This window comes from Sparassis crispa (assembly GCF_003851025.1).
Source record: "Sparassis crispa DNA, contig_000002F, whole genome shotgun sequence".
Lineage (NCBI taxonomy): Eukaryota > Fungi > Basidiomycota > Agaricomycetes > Polyporales > Sparassidaceae > Sparassis > Sparassis crispa.
The window spans coordinates 2,326,920-2,349,396 of NW_020939749.1; the positions used below are offsets into that span (position 1 = coordinate 2,326,920).

General features: G+C 51.5%; 10 protein-coding genes across 10 annotated transcripts; 3 read left to right on the forward strand and 7 right to left on the reverse strand.

Annotated features, from left to right (window-relative positions):
* Positions 1–586: 586 nt before the first annotated feature.
* Positions 587–2,798, reverse strand: SCP_0307750 (hypothetical protein; the record flags this gene model as incomplete). The annotated part of the gene is made up of 7 exons (XM_027756163.1): positions 587–1,077; positions 1,130–2,338; positions 2,394–2,411; positions 2,468–2,494; positions 2,545–2,598; positions 2,652–2,700; positions 2,751–2,798. 7 exons carry the CDS (start codon positions 2,796–2,798, stop codon positions 587–589), a joined length of 1,896 nt encoding a protein of 631 aa, XP_027611964.1.
* A 645-nt stretch (positions 2,799–3,443) lies between these two features.
* Positions 3,444–5,744, forward strand: SCP_0307760 (hypothetical protein; the record flags this gene model as incomplete). Its single annotated transcript, XM_027756164.1, has 14 exons — positions 3,444–3,447; positions 3,687–3,742; positions 3,796–4,002; positions 4,070–4,250; positions 4,302–4,328; positions 4,379–4,537; positions 4,601–4,625; positions 4,683–4,711; positions 4,766–4,788; positions 4,837–5,244; positions 5,294–5,336; positions 5,392–5,423; positions 5,482–5,628; positions 5,688–5,744. 14 exons carry the CDS (start codon positions 3,444–3,446, stop codon positions 5,742–5,744), a joined length of 1,398 nt encoding a protein of 465 aa, XP_027611965.1.
* A 227-nt stretch (positions 5,745–5,971) lies between these two features.
* On the reverse strand, positions 5,972–7,061 carry SCP_0307770 (L-azetidine-2-carboxylic acid acetyltransferase; the record flags this gene model as incomplete). The annotated part of the gene is made up of 4 exons (XM_027756165.1): positions 5,972–6,104; positions 6,200–6,351; positions 6,564–6,596; positions 6,657–7,061. The coding sequence occupies 4 exons, from the start codon at positions 7,059–7,061 to the stop codon at positions 5,972–5,974; spliced, it is 723 nt and encodes a 240-aa protein (XP_027611966.1).
* Positions 7,062–7,817: 756 nt separating this feature from the next.
* On the forward strand, positions 7,818–9,565 carry SCP_0307780 (AB-hydrolase YheT; the record flags this gene model as incomplete). The annotated part of the gene is made up of 8 exons (XM_027756166.1): positions 7,818–8,014; positions 8,071–8,139; positions 8,194–8,226; positions 8,290–8,375; positions 8,431–8,532; positions 8,581–8,786; positions 8,843–8,871; positions 8,932–9,565. The coding sequence occupies 8 exons, from the start codon at positions 7,818–7,820 to the stop codon at positions 9,563–9,565; spliced, it is 1,356 nt and encodes a 451-aa protein (XP_027611967.1).
* A 158-nt stretch (positions 9,566–9,723) lies between these two features.
* Positions 9,724–10,360, reverse strand: SCP_0307790 (hypothetical protein; the record flags this gene model as incomplete). Its single annotated transcript, XM_027756167.1, has 3 exons — positions 9,724–9,852; positions 9,919–10,025; positions 10,081–10,360. 3 exons carry the CDS (start codon positions 10,358–10,360, stop codon positions 9,724–9,726), a joined length of 516 nt encoding a protein of 171 aa, XP_027611968.1.
* Positions 10,361–11,041: 681 nt separating this feature from the next.
* Positions 11,042–11,306, reverse strand: SCP_0307800 (hypothetical protein; the record flags this gene model as incomplete). The annotated part of the gene is made up of 2 exons (XM_027756168.1): positions 11,042–11,187; positions 11,243–11,306. The coding sequence occupies 2 exons, from the start codon at positions 11,304–11,306 to the stop codon at positions 11,042–11,044; spliced, it is 210 nt and encodes a 69-aa protein (XP_027611969.1).
* A 931-nt stretch (positions 11,307–12,237) lies between these two features.
* Positions 12,238–14,577, forward strand: SCP_0307810 (predicted protein; the record flags this gene model as incomplete). The annotated part of the gene is made up of 7 exons (XM_027756169.1): positions 12,238–12,574; positions 12,639–12,827; positions 12,884–13,560; positions 13,613–14,139; positions 14,194–14,270; positions 14,330–14,415; positions 14,473–14,577. 7 exons carry the CDS (start codon positions 12,238–12,240, stop codon positions 14,575–14,577), a joined length of 1,998 nt encoding a protein of 665 aa, XP_027611970.1.
* Positions 14,578–14,847: 270 nt separating this feature from the next.
* Positions 14,848–18,265, reverse strand: SCP_0307820 (predicted protein; the record flags this gene model as incomplete). Its single annotated transcript, XM_027756170.1, has 10 exons — positions 14,848–14,998; positions 15,050–15,597; positions 15,658–15,883; positions 15,933–16,243; positions 16,296–16,443; positions 16,499–16,607; positions 16,672–17,644; positions 17,692–17,830; positions 17,880–17,950; positions 18,005–18,265. The coding sequence occupies 10 exons, from the start codon at positions 18,263–18,265 to the stop codon at positions 14,848–14,850; spliced, it is 2,937 nt and encodes a 978-aa protein (XP_027611971.1).
* A 1,660-nt stretch (positions 18,266–19,925) lies between these two features.
* On the reverse strand, positions 19,926–20,642 carry SCP_0307830 (hypothetical protein; the record flags this gene model as incomplete). Its single annotated transcript, XM_027756171.1, has 4 exons — positions 19,926–20,046; positions 20,165–20,306; positions 20,363–20,540; positions 20,595–20,642. 4 exons carry the CDS (start codon positions 20,640–20,642, stop codon positions 19,926–19,928), a joined length of 489 nt encoding a protein of 162 aa, XP_027611972.1.
* An 830-nt stretch (positions 20,643–21,472) lies between these two features.
* On the reverse strand, positions 21,473–22,315 carry SCP_0307840 (hypothetical protein; the record flags this gene model as incomplete). Its single annotated transcript, XM_027756172.1, has 1 exon — positions 21,473–22,315. The coding sequence occupies one exon, from the start codon at positions 22,313–22,315 to the stop codon at positions 21,473–21,475; it is 843 nt and encodes a 280-aa protein (XP_027611973.1).
* Positions 22,316–22,477: the final 162 nt, after the last annotated feature.

Below are 22,477 nucleotides of genomic sequence, written 5' to 3' on the forward strand. Positions count from 1 at the left end.
CTCGGTCTACAAGAGTGAAAATCAAATACAAAGAACAGAGGGGTAGAGGGTGCGCTACACACAGAAACTATTTGGGTGTGCGGTCCCAGTGCTGATACCATCTTCGACAGTCCTGACTGGAAGGGTAAGAATGATCCGGTTCAGGGCCAGCCAGCAAGTAGACCATTGGCACTACTACTACCGACCCTCAGGCGTAGCAGTCCCCATTGTGCGCTCAAGCTGTGTCATTGCCTCCAGTGAGGCACCGGTGTCTCTTGTACGCCACGCAAGTTTGCCTACAGTTGTCGGCAAATGTCGAAGCCGCAGTCAGACGTGCTAGTCTTGTGTGTATACTATAGGCAGACTGCATTATACTATATCCTTTTACTGCACAGCAAAGTCAAACGGAGTGAGTTGGCGGTCTCGCACGACACTACGCGAGAATGATTATTCGAAGAAGACCAAAGAAGAAAGCACGAGTAACCGAGGTAAATAAGTACGATAGTACACAGTATCTAACGTTCAGGTTCGTCTGCACAAAATATCGAGGCGAGTTTTGCTGGGAATGACATCCATGCCCAATATGCGGATATCTGCTCCCTCTCCCTCACGCGGTAATCACGACCGGCTTGGACGAGTCATCATTCTTGCCTGCAGCAGCGGCAGCCTCAGCTTCGGCGACTGCCTTCTCCGCCTGAATCTTCTTCTCCTCCATCTCCTTCACCTTCTTCTCCAACTCGGCAGCGGTCCCTCCGATCGCGGATTTGTTGAAGGTGATGCTCTTGTGCGGACTAGGCGTACTCATCGAGCCGGCTTCAGGTGTGGAAATGTTTACCATCGGGCTATGCGTCGAAAGGCCGCGATGGAATGTGGATGGCAGTACCCGTCCTTCGGGATGCTGGAAGGGGCATGTGGCCCGTGTGCACGCCGTGCCAAATCGGCACGGCTGAGCAAAATGAGACTTCGGCTCGACGGTGCGGGGATGCAAATATGGGCAACCGGGGCGTGTACAAGCGACGCCAAATCTGCAGGGCGTCTGAGACTGTGAAGCCAATATTGTCGGGGGAACGAAGGTAGCAGGCCTCATATGTTCCGTTGCTGGATAACCACACTCAGTACGATTGAAACTGTCATCATAGTGAAAACTAACCTTTGGCATTTAGAACTGCTGGGCTGACGTGAGCCTTGATGCAGTCTTTGTCCTTGCAATTCCTTCCCTCCTCGCATGCCTCGTTACTAAGAACTACACCGCTCTCCGCCGTGGCCACGGGGGATGGGTGGGAATACCGACACAAAGGGTTGGTGCATTTAAGCGCGAACTTGCATAATGTAGGCGACTGTGGTCGCTCAGGTGGGACAAATCCAGAGCGCGGATGTGCTTGAGCATTCGAGATAGATGGAACGGTAGTTGCTGGGGATGAGGGAGAAGAAACGGCAGGCTTTGGCGTTGGAGCAACAACCGGGATCTGGAGTTGCTGGCCAGATGTAGCTAATGGTGGTGCCGCGGTTTGCGGGCCATCGACTGTTGCTTCTGAGGTATTGGGCGAAGCGATAGTGGTCCCAGGTGGTCCCCCTCTTGACCGTCCTGTACCTCGTGGTGGTTGTCCTCCCCTTCCCCTCCGTCCTCTTCCCGCGCCTTCCGGACCGACGTGATGCATCCCGTTCATTCCACCATTCATCAGACCCATATCTCCTCCCATGCCTGGCTGCATGGGGAACCCAGGATTCATGAACTGTCCCACCGCAGGGTTCATGATCCCCATCGCACCCGCCATCTGTGACACCAACGCCATTTGGCTCATCAACATCTCCTGTAGCATCAGCGGGTTCGCCATCGCCGCCATGTCCATACCACTCATACCACCCATCGGAAATCCTCCGCCCATCATCATCATCCCAGGGTCTGGGTTGCTCGTAATGTTGTCAATTCGTGCTTGGATATCATCCGACATGTATCCCGCCTGGTTGTTCTGCACCGGCCCAACACGCTCCAGTAAGCTTCTCGTTCCTCCGTGGTGTGATCCAGTACCATCCCGATACATGGCGCGGGGCCCGGTCGGCAGATCCGTTCGTCTCAACTTGTTGACGTGCCCCGTTGGCGAAGGTGATCGTGCAGAAGCACTTCGTTTTTGCGCCGTGGGAGACATAGAAGGTAATGCCTGTGAGATAGCATGCTGATATAATGGCGCGCTGGAACGAGGTCCGTTTGGTGGTCGTCGCGAGGCATCGCTACTGACATGTGGCGGTGATTCACGCACGGGAGTCTGCGTGGAAGTCGATGGTTCAGCAGGAGCGGGTGTTTCTGACTCAGGTGCCCCTTTTGCAGCTTCTGCGAATAGCCAGTCGACGAAACTTGGGTCTAAGACAAAAAGAGGTCAGTAACGTAACAAGTATACCTAGATCGAGATGTTCACCAAAGTCGCTGCCGATTACTAAGGAGAGAGATTCAATGAAAGGCTGATCAGTAAGTAAGGACAAAATCACTTACAATCCTCCAGTTCAGATGAGATTTGAGCTGCAATAGCGTCAGTGGACAGTCACTGCACATGCCAGGACACCACCTACCTGGTGTTTTGTTGTTAATAATCATTATTGTGATATATTCCGCCATAACTGGATCTGCAGCAGAAGGAGGTGAACATGAGCATGTTCAAGCAGTCAATCACACGAACCTGCGTCAGGGCTATAGCCTCGCTTCGTAAGCTCGTCTTGGATAGCATTCTGGCCACGTAGGTCAGAAGGAACGACTAAATCGTGGTAAATGAGCGCACCTGGAGAGAAGTAGAACGGTCTGTTCCTATTGTCAGTCCGTAGGCCATGCTGGTGGACGAGTATGACGGTGCAGAGAGAAGATGTTCGCAGTGTCGAATTTGGTTTCGCCGACTCGGTCGGGTGACGGGAATCACAAGGTCACGTCACGGTGGTTCCGCTTTCCGCCAAGTCCGAGTCGGATATCCAGCGCTCTGCGACGTTGCGCCTAGTCTAGGGCACGCAGTGCCCGTCGTACGTGAGGCGGTGCAGCGCGCGGTCCATGGTCCACCAATTTATTGAATCGATCAGCCATCTCCATATTTTTTAAACCTGCATCGGACGAGCCGTGTACTTGAGTTATGATGCATGCAGCTCGCTCTTTCCGACTGACATATTCCCTGCACACGCTCGAAAGAGTTTCTTCGCCTCAATACATTCGTTTTGCTGTGGGTCCGCAATATCTAATCCTGGATCGTCTTGGGCAGTTCAAGTATACTGGTTTATCTCGATATTTTCATCAAAATACCCCTGCAAGAGCGTCTCCGAATTCGAAGTCAAATGGACCTTCTGATTATACCTCTGGAGAAAATGAACCGGATAAGGCACCGTATGCTCGTGGTTCTGCAAATTCTACGCGTCCAAGGGGAGGCAGTTTATCCCTCAGCTCATCCCCAGTTGTCGATGCCGTTATCACGGCAGTAATTGGTCTTGGTATGGGTGAGTGTAAATATCCCTGGGCCTGTCTATCTTACGGCGCTGTTCTCTGTGTGTCTTATTCCATGTACGTACACTGGACCAGGTCTAACGACCGTTGGTCAACGTCGGGGTGCGCATACATACAACTCTTCGGGTTGTCCCTAGGCCGTTTCCGACAACTACGCATGCTAGCATATCTCTGCTGTAGACCGACACCCTCGTTCACTTGGCCTAGGCGGAGCTGAACATTCGTCTTACAGTATTCTTGGGTGGGATTGCCTATGTTGCCTGGTACAAGAAGAATGTCCTCGACAAGGTAACAGCCATTTCCTCTTCGGAAGTCTTCAACGCTCACCCTCCGATCACTAGATGGAGCTTGCTTTCGCCGGGGGGTATGATCCAGCTCTTGAGCTAGCAAGTCATCGGAGAAGAAGGCACCGCACTCTGTCAGAAGAGCTGCAATCTAGCATAGATGGTTTGGCAGTGCAGCATATGCGACGGAAAGAGCAAGATTTGGTTGATCGGATTGTCCATGGTATCGAAGTTGGGCAATACTTCGTCATTCTTGGGCCAAAGGTATGTAGTTAATGTGTTACGTTGTCGGTCTGTTAGGTGTATATGCATACATTAGTGATCCGGACAGGGGACAGGGAAAACCACGATGATATTTGACGCTATGCAGGCCGTACAAGCTGAAGGTGTCGCGATCTGCGATGCACACCCCGATATGGAAGTCTTCAGGCTACGCCTAGGAAAAGCCCTCAATTACGAGTTCAATGAAGACACGCAAACTGGTCTATTCCAAAGACGTGATCCTCGAGAAGGTGAGAATCTCTGTCTTGTTGTGTCCAAGCTGTTATTGACGGCCTGCGCAGGTGGTGCTGCTCTTGACATCGAACGAGGCTAGTGAACTGCGGCTTTCATACATCCACAGTCTCACTTTGGCCCACAGCCATGAACAAATTGGAGAAGGTGGCACTGCGCTACTCACGGCGGACTGACCGTCCCCTCATCCTGATCTTGAATAACGTTCACTTCTTCCAGAACCAGGAGGAAGGAAGGAATATACTTCTTCAGCTACAGCAGCGCGCAGAATCCTGGGCTGCGAGTGGTAAGTTTGGATCTCAAGTAGTTTCATTCTGTGTAGAGTCAACTCAGCAAATTTCCCCGTCAGGCATTCTTACCATGGTTTTCAGCACGTCTGTAGTCCTCGATTATTGAACTGCTTGCGTACTCACCAATGTAATCACTTTCAGCGACCATTCATGGCCATTATTTGTGATGAGTAAGCTCTGCCCTCGGTTCTTATGTGAGCATTACGATCTGACTCCAGAGACAGGAAAGAACGCTAGTAGACTGCGTGTTGGTTCTATTCCTCACTTTCTGAACATGAGCTTATGCTGCGATCAGATTGTGTCTGTCTCTGACCTCGAATGTGATGAAGCCGTGCGGGAGCTCATACGCACGCGCACGAGCAGCAGAAGCGCAGTAGAAAGTCTTGACATCTTCAAGGAGGCTGTTTCTATCGTCGGAGGCCGCCTCTCCTATCTCTCAAAAATATCTGAAGCTCAGGATATGCTCGAGCATTCGCAGACCCTGCTCGCGGTCGAAAAGGCGTGGTTGCAGAGCCAAATCGGACTCATACCTGACTGCGATGACGACGTAATGGACGAGCAAAAGTGGAGCTCTTCCTCTTGGCTCCTTCTGCGCGAGTTCGTGAGGCAGCACCGCGAAGACCAGCGGCGCAGAGTTGAAGCCATAGCTGCTGGTGCTCTCCTAGAAAATCCCGAGGAGCTGCCCCTGCCCAAGATACCCTATGTAAGGGCGCTATTTTATCTCTATGATCTCGTGCTTATTCTTATAACAGTATAAGTGCCGTCAGATAATGACGCGCACCGACTTTTTGGAAGGTATGTGAGCATTAGCCGCATTATTCTGAGTCGTTCTGATGTAGAGATTCTACAGATCTTGATAGAGCCAGTATAATAGCCATCGATGCACGTCTAACAATATCTTACACTGTGGAAAGCTAACTGTGTTTCGAATACTCTGCAGGCTAATCACGACGTGATGCCCGATTCATTACTGCTGCTCCATGCAGCAACACAAGTGGTCGAAGAAGACGGGTTCGATGATCTCTTGGACAACGTGCGCAACAGGATAGACGAAATCGAGAGCTTGCACCGTACGCGGGAACTCGTAGTATGTTTTCTGTTGCGTATGTTGTTTCTTTTTCCTCCTGACGACTGATTATGGTGCAGTTCAAGCAAACTGGTACGGATGAACATATTCGTATTGCCATCCGAAGAGCAAAATAACTGGCGGGGCCGCTTCGCCCTCAGGCTCAGCACATTTCTAGAACGGCTGGAACCATATCGATATCAGTATGCGACATTTCGCCGGTCCCTCAGTAGGATTGCAAGACGGCAACCTCTCGAGTTCGGAACTCCATCGTATTGTACATGAACATACTTACGAACAGTTGCTATGTACTATGTACGGAGATGTATTTATATTGCACGTCGCATCTCGAATTCACTCGTTTTCAAGGTTTGTCAAAGCGACGATAGTATACATAGGCGTCCACGTATTCCTCGCCCGGAGTACCATCTGCCTTCTTCAGCCGGCCGGCACGGGGAATCAAGCCTGCCTTCGTGAAATTAAGAGCCTCCCACAATCTACTCAAATGAATACGTTAGATGACGTAGAGAAGTACGGATGAATCGCAAGGATCCCGGGAAAATCACGACCGGCCTTGACGCGAAAGACTGACCTGACGCTAGCCGTGTTGTTCACGTATACCAGATTGAAAACACTGGCCTCATATCCGAGGCGAGGAGCGTAGTAGAGGAAGGAACGTGCCAGGACCGACCCTATACCCTTCCCGCGTTGTGAAGGGGGTACGAGGAAGCCCGCATTGCAAATCTACAAGAAGTATTCACTTGTAAGCCCCCGGAACTCACACATGTAAAGCAGTTATTCGAAAGACGGAAGACAAGACAATGTTGTGATTGTCAACCGCTTGGGAAATGATATGTACGGCGAAATGCCTGATGCCATGTTGGCATTGAGATAAAACCGGAAAGCACAAAGTCCATAGGGCGGCTAAGTGCAGCAAACATCGTAATGTCACTTACATGCGAGGAACGGCCAGGATAGTTGGGTTTTACCTAAGATCACCAATTCATACAAAGTTAGTACAAGAGATGGCTGATGATATCGTGGCTCACGTAGTAGCATCCGGCTATGCAATCCTCCCAACTTCGTCCGTTCCTAGCCTCTTCTATCCCCTGCGAAATCTCGCCACCATCGTGTGCCTTGCTGTCCTCCTTACCGTCTCCAAGGACCGCAATTAGCACGTCTCCAGCGAAGTAATAGGCCTTGAACATCTCTTCGGTGTAGATCTCTCCCGCGAGGATCTCCTGCGGATAGCTTAACCCTCGATCCAGTTCATCTGCGAACACGGCATGCAGGTATGGGAGCAGTCCTGGCAGAGCAAGCGCGGTCGACACGGTGAGGTGATGGATCGTCAGATGATTAACATCGGAACGGGTGCGAGTGGTCCTCAGATGCCATAAAGTGGACGGAAGTGTAACTGTGCGGCTTGGGCCTAGGATAGCACCGTAGGCAGACATTTCTTGTGGTCGAAAAAGCCGCAGAACTATGGTCAAGTAGCGATCGCGATAAAATGATATGCAGCGGCCACACTTTTGAGCTCAGAGACTAATGCCTGAATCCGGTCCCGGAAGTGCAGTGCTCCGTGGCATAGCTGAGAGCACGACCGACATTCTAGTGAATTCTGTGGACTCCCGAGCACACGGAAGAGACGTAGATGATCCACTGCATGCGCCGATACTGTAATGGGCCAATGGCAGCGTTCATACGCGACCACTCCACGTGGCAACTGATTCGCATTCTCTTCAACAACAACGTCGATTAAAGGAAATCGGCTGCAGCAGAAAGTTTGCTATTGACCATAGCTAAAATCGTGCGGGAACCGATTCTTCGGATTGTTGAGGTGCGAGGAGGAGAATAGCAAAACCCAGCCACGAGGCATATCTCCCGGCCCGCACTTACTTCATGACGAACGTCTCACAACTAATCTCGGCATCACACTCAGATATGCTGCACGAATGACGGGTCGATGACCTTCAACATGACACCTCAACGTAACGGAGATACTAGCTACATATATAGTACGAGACCAAGACGCTAGCACTGGCAGCTGCGAGGTGATTGAGTCAGCGGCGCTAGTCATCGCATCAACCCGTGTTGTTCCCGACCACTATGGTACATCATGATCATAATAAGTACATGCCGCCTCTTGTATCTGAACCTCATCGTCGCTGATGCCCTCACTAGTCTCGCAAGCCTAGACAATCAACATATTAATGGGCTTGCTCTTCAGTGTTCTGCTCCCTGCAGGATACTATCTCCCTAAACTGTACTTTCATTCCCCTCGTCCTTCTCTCTCTGTCCGGACTTCGCTCGGCTCCAAAGAAGTTCAACGTATATCCTTGCGGTCCTTCGTAGAGTCGAAGTGCCCTAGCCTTTACACAGAATTTCGTCCTGCATGGTGGTTGTACAGGTCAGTATGTTCTTTGAGGCCAGCTTCTTGAAGGCCAACAATTGAGCGTGTTACAGTGGACATCTCCAGACAGGCTATTCTGTAGTCGGTGACTTCTCCAAGGTCGACAAGGTTGAATATGATAGGTAGGAAGCCCATAGCATTTCGTTGATGTTCTTATTCATTTATGGGATTTGTAGAACATTTCTCAGAACATTAGATGGTGGCACAATGTAAGCAATAAGCAATACCGTCCGCTCAGCCTGTTCTCCCAGCTCATGGCTGTGCATACACAGAGGCGTAGATTTTACTCCTTCTGGAGATCAGGATTTGCTGAAAGATGATACACCCATCGTTGTAGCTTTACATGGATTGACTGGAGGCACGTCTTTGTTCCGGTTCTATTCGTGGTTATTAATATTGATCGTCATTTCCAGGATCTCATGAGGCGTATGTGCGTACTATATTGGCTCCAGTATGCGCACCTGTGAAACAAGGCGGATTGGGGTATCGGGGAGTTGTCGTGAACTTTCGCGGCTGTGAGTCGTCGTACCTTTGGCATAGCGTTATGCTGATCCACTACTTAGGTGCTGGCGTACCAATTACTAGCCCGCAGCTCTATTCTGCCGGTCACACCGAAGATGTCCGGGTGGCGGTCATGTATATCGCGCGTAAATATCCGAAAGCACCGCTTATTGGCCTGGGCTTCTCTCTCGGCGCGAACGTTATGACCCGGTATCTGGCTGAAGAAGGGCAGAATAGTAGGCTTGTTGCTGGTTGTGTTCTCGCATGCGTAAGTTCGCCCGTGGTTGTCTGGGTTTTCAGTTATATGCTCACTGCCGTTGTAAGTCTTGGGACCTCGTGAAGAACGGCATAGCGTGAGTGTGTCTCCGCACTGCTACCGTATCATACGTTCTCATGCATTGCGTATTATCCAGATTGGATGGCCACTTCCTGAACCATGTTGTATACTCCAAGGCGATGGGCACCAACTTGCAGAAACTAGTCAAACGGCACGAAGCCAGCCTCTCCAAGTTCAGCGACCACCCGGTCGGTAAAGCGGTGCCGAAGGTCCTCAGTCTCAAGACCCCTGCGCTCATCGATTTCGACGAGAACATGACTCGGCTTGCGGGCGGTTCCAGCCCACCATTTCCATTTCCTTCCGCTCATGAATACTATGTGTGGGCCTCTAGCCATGACGTCCTCGGGCGTATACGTGTGCCCTTCCTCGCCATCTCCTCAGAGGATGATCCGATCGTGCAAGTTTTGCCCGTGGACACAGGGGAGAACGAATGGGTGGTCTTCGCTGTCACGAAGAAAGGTGGGCATCTTGGGTGGTTCGAGGCTGGCAGCTCGTTCGGCGAAGTGCAGCGGTGGATTAGGAAGCCGGTCGTCGAGTGGATAAGGGCCGTCGGTCAGGATCTGGTGATGTCTCGACAGGGAAAGCCGTTGCATGTTGTTGACGGTTTCTTGAAGGAGGTCGGCCGGGACGATATTGGGTGTATGGAGATTGGAGGACGCGAACACGTCGTAGGTGTTGCAGGAGAGGAAGGTCTTCTCGCTGGTTTGTGAACATGATTGGACACCGCTGGTTATTTCGAGGGAGGTCATTGCGAGCGTCTAGAGTATGGAGCAGAGATACACATGTACATGATATCGATAATGTGAGCGTAGTAGTCACTATCTCTAGACACCGGTGTACACCAATCGCACTGAATGCGGTTGAACGTTCATACGAGAACGGCGATGGCAGAAAGTCCGCCCGCAACAGCAGCGGCAGCGGCCAGCGCATTCGATGTCCCTTTCGTTGTTGCTGAAACCGCGCCTGAGGAGGAGATGGCATCGACGGTTCCGTTCACCTGCGGTTGACATAGTGAGTTTCTCGACAACGTCATCCTCGAATCAGTGGTGACAACTCTACTTACCCCGGAGCATCCTTGAGAGCATCCGAGATTGTTGTTCTCGGCGACGACTTGTGCAATTTTCTTGTCGATTGGTTCTGGGACTGGGACTGGTGTAGGCGTCGAAAGAACTGCAGCGGAAGACGTTGTAGATGGGAGCCGAATGTATGCAAAGAACAGACGCACCTAAGGTGACACAGAGCAGAAGGAGCGTGAACGTTTGCAGGGTACGTGGATACATTTTATGAAGTATGAGGGTAAACAAGTCGCAGTTCTTGTAGGGTATCAAGATATGCACGGTATAGCCACTAAGGAGCGAGTTTACAGCTACGGAGAGCTGGAGGCCTGGGTGGTAGGATGAGTCGATCAACGAGCTGAAGATGCTGTTATCACTTTCCCAGACTTTATAGAAGATTGGTGGGCCATTCAGCCTATGGGTCGTTGTTCTTTGCAGGCGGAGTTGCATGGTGACTTAACAGATTGAGTACAAGGAGTAGGAGGGAGCAAAAGGATTCCCATATTCGGAAGAACGTATATTACTGGGGGTAAACGTCAAGCTCTTGACATCATGCGACATGCATATCAGAGAAGGGGGTACTCGAGCAGAAAGGATACAACAGTGTACATTGGTACAGTATGTTAAGCCGGTTTGTGAACATACACAGTTGCCTGCCATATCAGGCGCGATGTGTTCAAACTTCCACGTGCCAGGCTTGGATCGGCCCCCCCGGGCCGAGTGGCCCTCTGCTTTGGTTGTAAATCTAACGCAAATCTAACGGAATGTTTTCTTGCCTGGAGTTATACTATGACTGACTTTCAGTGAGCGTTGTGTACCACTTCTCAGCAGGGCGAGATCTGGTTGCGGGTCAACGTACGACACCATGGACGCCCCGACTGTACTCAGTGTTGCGTCACTTGAAAGTCTGAGCAGCATGTCTCTCTTTTGATCGACAGTGGCTATTAGATGCATGTTGTCCACCAATGAAAATGTGACTGCATCTTGTTGTATCCTTTCTCAGACTTCATTGATCTCGGAGGTGCGTAATGCATAAATATAATAGTATCCAGGGTACAACTGACTATCACCTTTCGCTGCCAAGTATTTCTGCCAGACGGTCTCGCAATGCACGGCCGACGGAAGTCTTGTTCACTTCAGGAACAACAGGGCCGAGTCCGGGATCCGACCATGAAGAGGAAGGTGCATGAACGGATGCTCTACGATTCTCTGGCGTTCGGGAAGACCAGACAGGTTATCAACTGTGGCATCATCGAGTTGGGGATCCAGCTGTGAATCTGCAGAAAATATCAGGATATGCATTATGCACTCCTGAAAAACCCAGTCACTCACATGGTAGTGACCATGCCAGGGCAATGAGACCAATGCTAACAGCCATGACGGTGATGAAACCCATTGGAATCGTTGGACTTGCGATTTGCTGAGATGTGGCTGGAAGACGGAAGGGTGAGTTGTTCCTGAGCAATGCTGAGCTTTTATGGGGAGGTGCACAGTCCGCGTTTAAGCCATGCAGCGCATTTATAAGCGGAGCAATGGTCCACGTTCACAAATTCCTTTGTGGAGCCCCATGATACTTCTCGTCTTGAAACAAAGTAACTTTGCGTTCGCATCTCGGCCCTTTGTCACTGGCAGCAGCGAGGCTGATGCATCTTTACACAGCTTCTCAACTGCCACAGCAGCAGATATCATAGCTCTAATAGAGGCCCACGGACGTCTGCCACTTGGATTTGTGGCCGGGTATCAGTACCAACATGTAAGTTGATCATTGCCGCCAGGGCTATTGTCGCGTGGAATACGTCAGTATGTGTCTAAAATCGTACTCCCATTCAGAAGGACGATATTGTAGGCCAAGGAATGTTTGCGTTGTACAGTTGGCTCAAGGTTCTGCTCATATGTACTTTCTGACTTTCGAAACCTTGTGTTCATGTCATGTGCCACTCTTTTGTCGGATCACCTGACTATCTCGTTCCTGCCAGCCACTTAATGCTCGCGCGATAAGGTGCTTTTTTTGTATGTGATCCTGTAATTTCTGACCATTAAGTAGGTCCTCTGGCGTCCTACTCGCATCTCCACTGGTGTCCGTTTTCCGGATCTGGTTAACCGTCAGTATTCTAACGAAACCATCTCTTTGTATGGTCGCTGGGAGCTCCTCTTAGCATGATAGATAAAAGCCTCGTGGAATCTTTCCTTGGACACGCGTGCCAGGGAATTCCGTCTGAAGTCGCTTCGCTGACCCGGAACGTTGCGTTATCTGACTGTCGACCTCATTTATAAGTATCACCACCATATGTTGCCACTGATCAGCTCTTCCACGATCTGTGGTGGTCATGAAATTCCTCTGTCACATCGCTGCTGTTTTCGCAGTCTTCTATCTCACCGTGGTAGACCAGGTCTTCAGTGTTGCAGCAGCTGTTCAGGTCCCCCTGTCACTCTCAGGCAGCACTCTCATTCTCGGCGGCGTCTCATACTTTGTCCCCCCATCTCCAGTGTCCAAGTTTGAAGCAGACGGTCTGACCGAGAGAATAACAAAGAAGCTCGGACGAAATCTTATTCCGTTTTCGATTCTTCCCACTTCATTGGTCCACTTCGACGAGAATGCCTTCGCAGAGACTTTGTCTGGATGGGCGACACAAGATGACGTTTGGAGCATGCCATTTCTGACTGGTTCGCCAACTGCATATCATGCCTTGTCCCTTGTCTGACGCGCGATTCTTCTCATGTACACAAGGGGTTTATATCACTTTCAATGGGTCTCATTCTTCTCCTTCCATCTCTTCCGGAGTGATTGCTGCCCAGGAGAAGTACGGGGTTGACTTCATACTTTATTCCACGAGATATGCTGGTGGGCTTGACCCATCTCAACCTCTTCCTTCAGGCCCATATTTCCTGGAGCCGTTAACTGGAAATATATACGAAGGTGCATATACCTGTGAATACTGATACTTATTGGTTAAAATCGCTCTGAACATTTAGCGTACCGCCTCTACAACGACGAGCAGCAGTCCTTCTTGTATGGCACTGTGCCTGACAAGAATGGTAGTTTCCAGGTTCTGCCTGCCAAAATTCCCGGCGCGGCGACTGAAACGATCGCTGTCCCATCTCGTCTCTACTTTTCACCGACAGCCGAAAAGCCATTTGCAGGTTTCCGTCTGGCGGTGAAAGATATCTACGATGTTCAAGGTCTACGCACCGGTTGCGGAAATCGTGCCTACTTCAACCTCTACCCACCGAAGAATCGGACAGCTCCTGCGTTGCAGCGACTCCTCGACGCCGGTATAGTCCTTGTTGGAAAGGCAAAGACATCGCAATTCGCCAACGGCGAGGTGGCAACGGACGATTGGGTCGATCTCCATGCACCATACAATCCTCGGGGCGACGGCTATCAAGATGGCAGCAGCTCGTCCACTGGGCCAGGCACCAGTATGGCTGCGTATCCTTGGCTTGACTTCGCCATCGGGAGCGATACCGGAGGCTCAATGAGAGGGCCTGCGGGTGCAAACGGCCTGTATGGAAACCGACCGTCGCACGGTGCAGTGTCTACGGACGATGTGATGCCGCTCTCACCAGAACTAGACACGCTCGGAATCTTCTCCCGTGATGCGAAGTCATGGGCGGCGGTGGGACATTGGTGGTATGAGAACTTTACCTCTGTAAGTCAACGTAGAAAGTTCGTCGCCAACTGGCTGATACCTGTGTCCTCAGTACTCCCAGTATCCTCAGACTATCCTTTTTCCGGTTGACGCTTTCGGTGGTAGCTATCTCAGTCAACCCCCTGCAGCGGGTACCACCGCGGCAACGTTCAACACCTTCATCGGCAAGCTCGAGAAGTTTTTAGGCACTCAGCGCACCGAGATGAACCTTACAGCCCTGTGGACCGAAACTAAGCCATCGAACATTTCTGCATCACTTCGTGAAATGCTGAACACCACCTATCCAATCCTCATTGCGAGTGATCAGACCTCACTGCTGGCTGATCCATTCTTGGCTGATTACGCTGCTGCCAATGGCGGCCGTAAACCCTTTATTGATCCAGCACCCTTGACACGATGGGAGTATGGCTGGTCGCTGCCCGCTGAGGCCCACGACGAGGCGGTTGTGAACAAGACCGTCTTCATGAGCTGGTTCACGAATGAGGTGGTGAAAGGTGGGAATTCGGACACATGTTCCGATAGCGTATTTCTCTACCCCCAAAGCTCTGGAGCTACCAACTACCGCAACGCATACTCTGGGTGAGTTGGAAATCACAGTTTGGTGGCGACGAGGATTCCCTAACGTTCCCATAGGCCGCCCAGTACGCCGTTTGGCTTCTCATCTGGCCGCATCGCTGTGTTAGCAGAAACACCGGATATGGTTGTCCCAAGTGAGATTTCTTCCCACATCGATCTTCCACCGGTCCCCGAATTATGATATTCTTTGCAGTTGGCGAGGCCCCGTACAACTCAACGATCACAGGCCAGACAGAATACCTTCCTGTAACGCTGAGCTTTATCAGTGCCAAAAATTGCGCGAGTACCGTTCCCATTTTCATGCACTCCTATGACATTTGCTGACGATCTTCATAGGATTTGATGTTGTTCAACTTGTTCGCGGCTCTTCAGGACGCCGGAGTCCTCAACCCAGTACTTACGGGTTCTAGGTTATTCGTGGAGGCTGCCATAGAGGAATGATTGGTTCAGGTGAGGCAGTTGGGTCGTAGCACAAATAATGCTGAAGTTGGGCATGTGGAAGCACTTCCTCAAAATATTTGAACCGTCAGTTCAGTATACAAGAGATTATGTTAGGTATCTATTGCTTAGAAGTGATTAGCAATACGTCCATGAGATGATGATATATGATGAATCCACACCCCAACTATCGCAAAATTCAGAAATGCTACAAGGAACGTGTGACAAGATGACTGATGATACGTTACAGAAGGCGAATTGGGTATGAGTAGGTCAGCGGTTTGTCCTGCGACGAGATTTTGATGTACGAGGTATGGGGGAAGCAGCGGGTATGGCGCCTTGGCCGTGAGTGGGAGCATATTCCGGGTCAACCTCGTGGCATTTCAGATGCAAGAGGAGATTGTACACAAAGGTCTGCTCATACCTGTTGCAAAGCAGTCAATATCGGCTCGGGACTGGTAGATTAGCCACTCACTGAGCGTTAGTGAAAACCACAGCCATCGAATCGGAGTTGCATCGCAGGAGGTTGGGCGCCATGACTAGCGCCAGATTGGGCGCAGTCATCTTCGTCACTGTGTGGACTTTCTCTTCGAGGAATAGCTGCAAGAAGCTAACAACGAACAGGATAACACGCCTATTGATCGTTGGGAGGCGATGCACAATCTGTACACACGTGTCCGGCTCCTTGGAGTGCGTGATGCAGTCATTGTACAACTCGTCGGGAATGAGCGGGTCACACAGCTCGCGAAGCCACAGCTTCAGCAGCGAAGCAAGGACATGTGGGTCATCGACATCCTCAAGGCTATAGTACCCTTTCTCGATCCGCAGCTTCAGCTCAGAGACAGCGTCACCGTCTCCGGGAATACGGAAGATTCCTTCGGACTTGGTACCACCCAGCGCCAAGATACCGTCCGCGAGGAAAGGGAGAATGATAGGGACTTGCATGTGCGGGTAGTTTCGCTCTTGCAACCTGAAGATGGCATCCAGAGATTCGCCAAAGATGGATGGATGAAATGCTGCATCCTGTTGACGCAGGCCTAGCGTTAGCGGGTAAGGAGCATGCTATGCCAGAGATATACTCACAGAAGCGGTCTCAATCTCCGCTACACTCGGCGGTTTACCCCGCGGCCCTTTGCTGGAAATATGAGCCAGTCGTCGAATACAGTATTTCGCCATAACATCCACACGCCCCTCTTGCTGGGTGGTTGCCTGCTGCATGTACGAGCGAAGAGACGTCTCGAAGTTTTTGGAAGGCGGGAAAGTCACTAGAAGGACACATAGAAGTTGCCATCCCTTGAACACGCTCTCACTATAGATATGTCTTAAAAATGGCTCAAAAAGAGATAGAGACCACGCACGTATTAGAATTCCCGTTCAGCTGCTTCATCACCTGGCAGTATATCTCGTCACGTAACTCGCCATGCAATAGACCCTCGCCGAGGAGCCAACGCTCTTCCTCAAGTAAAGCCGATGAAGGTCCAACGACCAAGGAGGTTGTTGAACCATTGATAGGTTTCACTAAAGAGGCAAGGTTGTCAGACGCTACACGCACGCCGAGAGGCCGATCCCGCTCTCGATCCCCCATAATGTGCTGGATGACCTTGAAAATCTTGATAGCATTCTTGTGCAATGCGCGATTGAGTAATAAGAGAGGGGAACTGAGGGGAGTCTGAGAGGGGATGGTAAGGCATCGAAAAATGAAGGAAGAAATTGGAGGAAACCTTCTGCCATGACATCATTTGCTCGACGGGAACTTTCCGTCTGAAGATGAAGCCGGTGCGGTGCGTTGAGAAGTACTGTCTGGCGAATTGAGACTCGGAGAATTGCTGGATATCTGACGCCAAATCGAACGGCAATATCGGATACTTGCTACGTCACAGATTAGATCAAGCTATTCGCTAAAACTAGCGTCCACTGAACGTACCCTGTGTTTAGAGACGATGTCGATGGCCTCGTCAGCTTAGGATTACACTCAACGGGTATAGGCTGCCCAGTGGTGGGATCCGGCATGGGGCTAAGGTTCATCGCGGCTTCTGTGTAATCAACAGTCCGAAATCAATGAGCCAAGGAGAGTAGAAAGACGATGAGCGTCCTGACCACGATTGACCACGGGACCGCTGATGTCCTTTCCTCGCAGCTGCACAGCACCTGAAACGGTCTTCGTACCTTTGGCGCTCGATTGAGGGATTGATGGAACTGGCCTCCGAGGTGATGGTGGGACACTCCCCTTCTCCCTGCTCTTCCCCTTCATACGCAATGGCGTCGCCGGGGGGGAATCGTGTCCACGAATATGTCCAGGACGCAATGAGCCATTCACGCCTGGATCGGTGCTGATCCTAACGTGAGGACGATCCGTGTGCGAAGACGATGATGATGAGGGCTCGATATGACCACTGTCTGAATAGGCGTGCAGGGGCTGGATCTCTGAGTAATTGGAAGACTGCGAGTTGGAGTTAGAGAGCGTAATCATCTCGAGCGCGGCACTGAGACTCTGGGGTTGCGGGGCGTGGTACGAGAGGTACGACGACGATTTGGATCGTGAGCCACCCAGCGAGTCGGCAGCGGCAGCGGTCATCATACGCGGCGGGCTGTCCTTCTCCCCGTCTCTTTTGGATCTTCGGTCCTGGCGGTACGGCGCCCGCTCGCGCACGGGAGTGGACGGTTTCGACCTGCGAGACGACGGTGAAGGTGGCGGCGACACATCGGTCGCGTAGGGAGAGCCTGGGATCGGCGCTAGGGAATGTCCACGTGGATATGCAAGTGGGCCGCCGCTCGCGTTAGGACTCGGAAGGTGAGACTCGTTGCTGGAGGTCCGTCTGACCGCCTGTTGCTTTTTCAAGGAGCCTGGACTGGAAAGCTGCGTTGGCGTACCCGGAGGGCTGCGGCGCGTGGAGGACTGGGACCGCCGCCGTGGACTCTGGCTTTGTCTGGACAAATCCTTATCGTTTGTGTACGAATGTGAACGCCGGTATGGCAAGCGTTCAGGTGTAGTTGACGGAGTGCTTGGCGAGCTGTTGGCTGCTAAGTAGGTAGACTGCCGGATGGAGAGACGACGCCCGAGGGCAGTATTCTGTGTGTTGTGAGTGAATATATCTACTGATACTATATTCTTCTCACCTGGAGTGTGGTCAAAGGTATAACGAAGGCCTGCGGACGCTCCCACACGGTTTCTCCGGTTTTAGTTTGATAATAATACGGCAGCCCGCTTGTCTCATCTATCATCTCCCACCACTCACCCTCAGGATTTGGAGGCAGCCTGAAGAGCCTCGCTTAATACAGACAACGGAAAGACTATCGCAACTTACAAGAAATTACCGACAGGAGGGTCCCAGCTCACTTCACCAGTAGCTGGACACGCAAAGAATGATACCTGAGTCTGCACGCGCAAGCTCCGTGACGAGAGCCACCCATGATACGAAGGGCCACGCACCTGTGGATCGACCAGTGTAACCCAGAAATTGGAGCCCCACCCAACGCTAGCACCGCCATTTGCTGTGTGAGAGGTCGACGCAGGCATACCGTTGAGGTGGACTTCCGGAGGTGGCGGCATATCGCTATTGAGTTCTGGATTGGGGTTTGTGGCCCCATTGTCAGTGTTGCTCGGCAGCTGAGCCTCTGATGGGTTCTGTGTTCCATTCGGGGTGACGGGAGTGGGTGGGACAGACTGGTCAGGAATTATACTGGCAGACATGGATATCTTTGTGGGCGATCGGAGGGTATCGTTTGCACTGGAGGTAGAGGTAATTATACTTGAAACGAGTGTAGACAAGGGATATATCGCGCGGATGAAAGACCTTGAACAAAGCAAAGAGAAAGGTATACAAGAAGCTTGGGATTAGATGGACGGTGCAGTCCGGGGGAGGACTGCAGATTGAACAAAGTTTGTGGGCGAGAAAGCATCCGCATGTAATTCGACGCCACGTGGTATAGAATCCGCGATATCTGCTCGATCGCGTACATACCTCAACGCTCGCGATGCATCCGCTCTCCTTATTGTTCAGCGTAGGGCATTAATGAGAACTAGATGCTGGCGGCACTGGCAGCAGCGATCAGTTGTAAGAGGCAGGAAATTTGTTTTACAATTGCCGAGCTCAGTCTGACAGGACAAAATCGAGATGTCAATCCATCTGGGTTCTGTAGTACTACAGTACGGGCAGCAACTGTCATACGTTCCTCGTAACCTAGCGATTAGTAGCTCCTCATCAAACAGAACTCGGAGCTGTCAGTGCGCTGTCGTAAGCTACATGGACGGCGCATCGGTTGGCGACACTAGGCGGCTGAAAGCTAAGATAGGCCTCCCTCATACCCAACCACCTCCAACCACTCGCGTCGGGTGTCTAATGTCACGCTTACACCAAAATGGCGGGCGAAAGTGCTCATTGGTCCTTCATAAATGTGCTCACTGGATTGTTAAGGAAGACATTTGCAAATATTCCCAGGAATCACTTTTATTATTTTGCCCTCGTAGGTTTCTCGTAGGAGAGAAATATCGTCGGCAACAATGCAAAGTGAATAACGACCAAACAGTACTAGTGCCAAAGACTAGCCAGTAGTTATTTGGCTGATAAGTCGCCCTTACCACAATGTCCAATACCATATCGGGTATGTCGAGTCACAACCGCGTCACGGCGCTTAGAGTGGAAGCAGACCATACACGCCTCACGATTTGTCAGGACACACTAGCTCCTGCTACCAAGTAGAGTGCTGGCGATTTACCACAACAAATGCTTGCAATAACGCAACCCACGGGAACAATCGATCACATAAAATACAGGGAAGAACAGGAGCAGAGGACCTATCTATGTGCGACCGTTGTTTTTCTGGCGGAGGAGTTATGCAGTCCATGAATGATGCGACAACACGACTACCGTACAGCGGTGGATGCAGTAGGACGTCACGACAGGAAAAGCAAAGACGACAGAGCGAATGTGAGGGTCGGCGGATGGGATAGGAATGGGGACCAGACGTTCTGTTGAATTAGAGGTTGTCGGAGGTCCGCAGTATGTCGATGCTGAAGTCGTAATCGGCGCGTCGATATGGCGGCGTCAAGGTCGTCAATACATAGGCGAAAAAGCACATGCAGAAGGTGACGTGTGGAGGTCGGCAGTCGCCGAACGTGTCGCCAGATAGAGCGAGGAAGGGGGCAATTGAAAGCAACAGAGCACAACGGTACAATTCATCCACGACCTTGATAGGTGGACTTGGAACTTGCAGATGTGTTCTCGAAGTCGAGGATGAGTCGAGAGAATGGAAGGGTGAGAAGCCGAGGGGTCAAGCACGAAAGCGAATAGTTGCGTTGGTGAAATGAGTTGATAAGATTACGGAAAGAGGGACCTCTTTCTCCGAGCTGCTTAATCGGTGTCGACCATCTCGATAGCGCCGCATTGCTCGCAGAATGCCCACATGGTCCTTTGTCCGTTAAGTCCAGGCGAACAGGCAATACGAAGTTTGGGAATTTGCGAACAGTTTTGCCTACGTTGCATGCATGCACATTTACAACGAAGTAGCGATCAGCTAACATTCATACCGACAAGAATTGAAGAGAGCACCGTGCACTTAGACGCTGACTCTGCGATGGAATCAAACTTACCCATGATGCGTCAACGCGGCATTTTTTGGCTGAAGGAGGCCGACGGATTTCTGCATCACGTTAGATGGCGAATGGACATGGAAGTTCGCGTCCATGTAGCTGTACGCGTCGTGAGGGTACAGATCGAAGGCAGGATAGATGGCTACAACAGGTAAGCCTTTAAGGTGGAGGCAGAGAACTTATGACAGTAATACTCACGCGAATCCTGCGGGGAGTCAGACGCGCTTGACAACGATGAGCAGCTTGCGTTCGACGGGAGACGACTGTGAACAGGGAGATAGAGGGGTTCGAGGTCAGAGATGGAGCCGTCGGACATAACAACGTCTGTGTCCATTTCAGTGTTGGGGAAGGGAATGAGTCTGGGCTGCTTCACACTCTGTGGAGGAGAGGGGTCAGCGCGCGTGACGCGACAACGCGTATGGGCACTGACAATCGGAGCATCGACAGCCTCGAGTTCCAACTTCCTCTTGAGAGCCATTAAGGAGAGAGGGGGGTTGGGCGCTATAGGGTACGGAGGAGGGGGGCGTTGTGGTGAGAAGGCAGAAAGCCGGTGGCAAGGTGGGGAAGTGGTTTCGGGAGATGGGAGCAGGTACATATATTCTCCATATTTGCGCATGTTTATGCTCCCGAGAATTTCAGAAGTCGGCTTCCCTTGAGAGGGAATTTATCGGCGTCCTTCGGCAAAACAAGGCGGCTGTCCCTGATTGGTCCCGAATGACGTCCAAACTCCGATCAGCCGGTCACCGAGTTATAAATCGGAACCCCAGTTTTTATTCGACGTTGTTGTCACACAGGTTTGGTACCGCCTGTCACAGCATCGACCATGCGTGCGGTTCTGTCACTCACCGCCTCTTAGCCACATAATAAGCCACAACGGATCATCAAGACATAAGCTCTCACCAAAAAAACCGACATTTTTCGCGTATCCCGCAGGAGGTGCGCATAGCCACTCTATGAACTTATCGTAAACCTGGCTGAGCATATATGGACGTTTTCGGTGAGCTCTTCTGATCCTTCCGGTGGTTCAAATTTTCGGACTTGCCAGTAGGGCCCACAGAGGTATTGCGAGTGCCAATGGTTATCTGGCATCAGTTGCAGGATAAAGGTACGTACCCACGTTTTGGTGTGTCTGCCTGACTCGCATGGCTTATTCCAAGCTGCCTGCGCTGACGAAGACGGGACGGTTTTCATAGCAGTCGTTGCATAAATGTTCAATCATCTGTCCCCTTGATTCAGATACTTGAATAAATACAAAATGCAGAATGGAAATATCGTACAACACCCTGGTAACCCATCCACCGACCCGTATCACCTCGAACCAGCCTTGGCCTTCGTGTTTGTCCTCGTAGATTGTTTCTTATACTCCTCCCCTCGTCCATCATCTGTTCCGCCACTCTCACCGAGCACCTGGGCGAATTCGTCCACAGCTCCCTTCGCCGCCTCCCACCACCTCCCGTCACTCAGCACTCGCCCCGCAGCTCCGATGATATCGCCAATGACCTTCTTCACCTCTCCTTCTGACCCTGCGTCGGTCCCCTCGTTCTCGTTGTACTGCCACTCGCGGTGACGATCCCATGACTCCCAGGCCTTTGGTCGTGGTGACTTCGGCTGGTTCTGTGGACGAGAGCGGGAACGAGTACTTTGAGACTGGGTTTTTGGTCTCGGGTTGGACCTTGCGCCGCCCGCTGCATTTTGACCCTGGCCGTTGAGCATATCCAGGAGAAACCCGCCGATAACAGGGATGAAACCTCCTGCAAAAGGGACACCTACGCCGCTCCCTCCGTTGGCGTTAGCGTTGCTCATGACCCAGCCTGCGCCTGCGGTCAATACAGCGAGGATCGTGCCCCACTTGATGAACCAGAACCCCGTGCGGATCATCCACCACGTCGTCCTGTAAAAGCTGACGAGAGCGAGATATGCCGCCAATAACGTGATGAGAGGGGGCAGTATGGTTTGCGCATCCCATGTAGATGACGAGGATGGGAACAGAGCCATGGTAAGTGTGAATAACGAAGTGACGAGCGCAACAGATTGCGATGCCACTGTGACAAGCGTGTTGTAGACAGGCGGGGGAAGTGAGGATGATAGGTAGTCAAGGATGGGGTCAAAAAGGTGCGGTAGAGGCGCATCCAGTGGAGGAACGACCACCATCCTGTTCTGTGAGTGAAGAGAGGTTGAGATGCAGCGCACTGCAGACGTTGGTCCGTCAAGCGCGCCCCTGCGGTGTGGACAGCACGTGACACAGTTGCCTATTTCGGACCGGCTGTAGCTCTCACCCCAGATTGCTTACAGACAAGTACTCCTGCGCCGCGA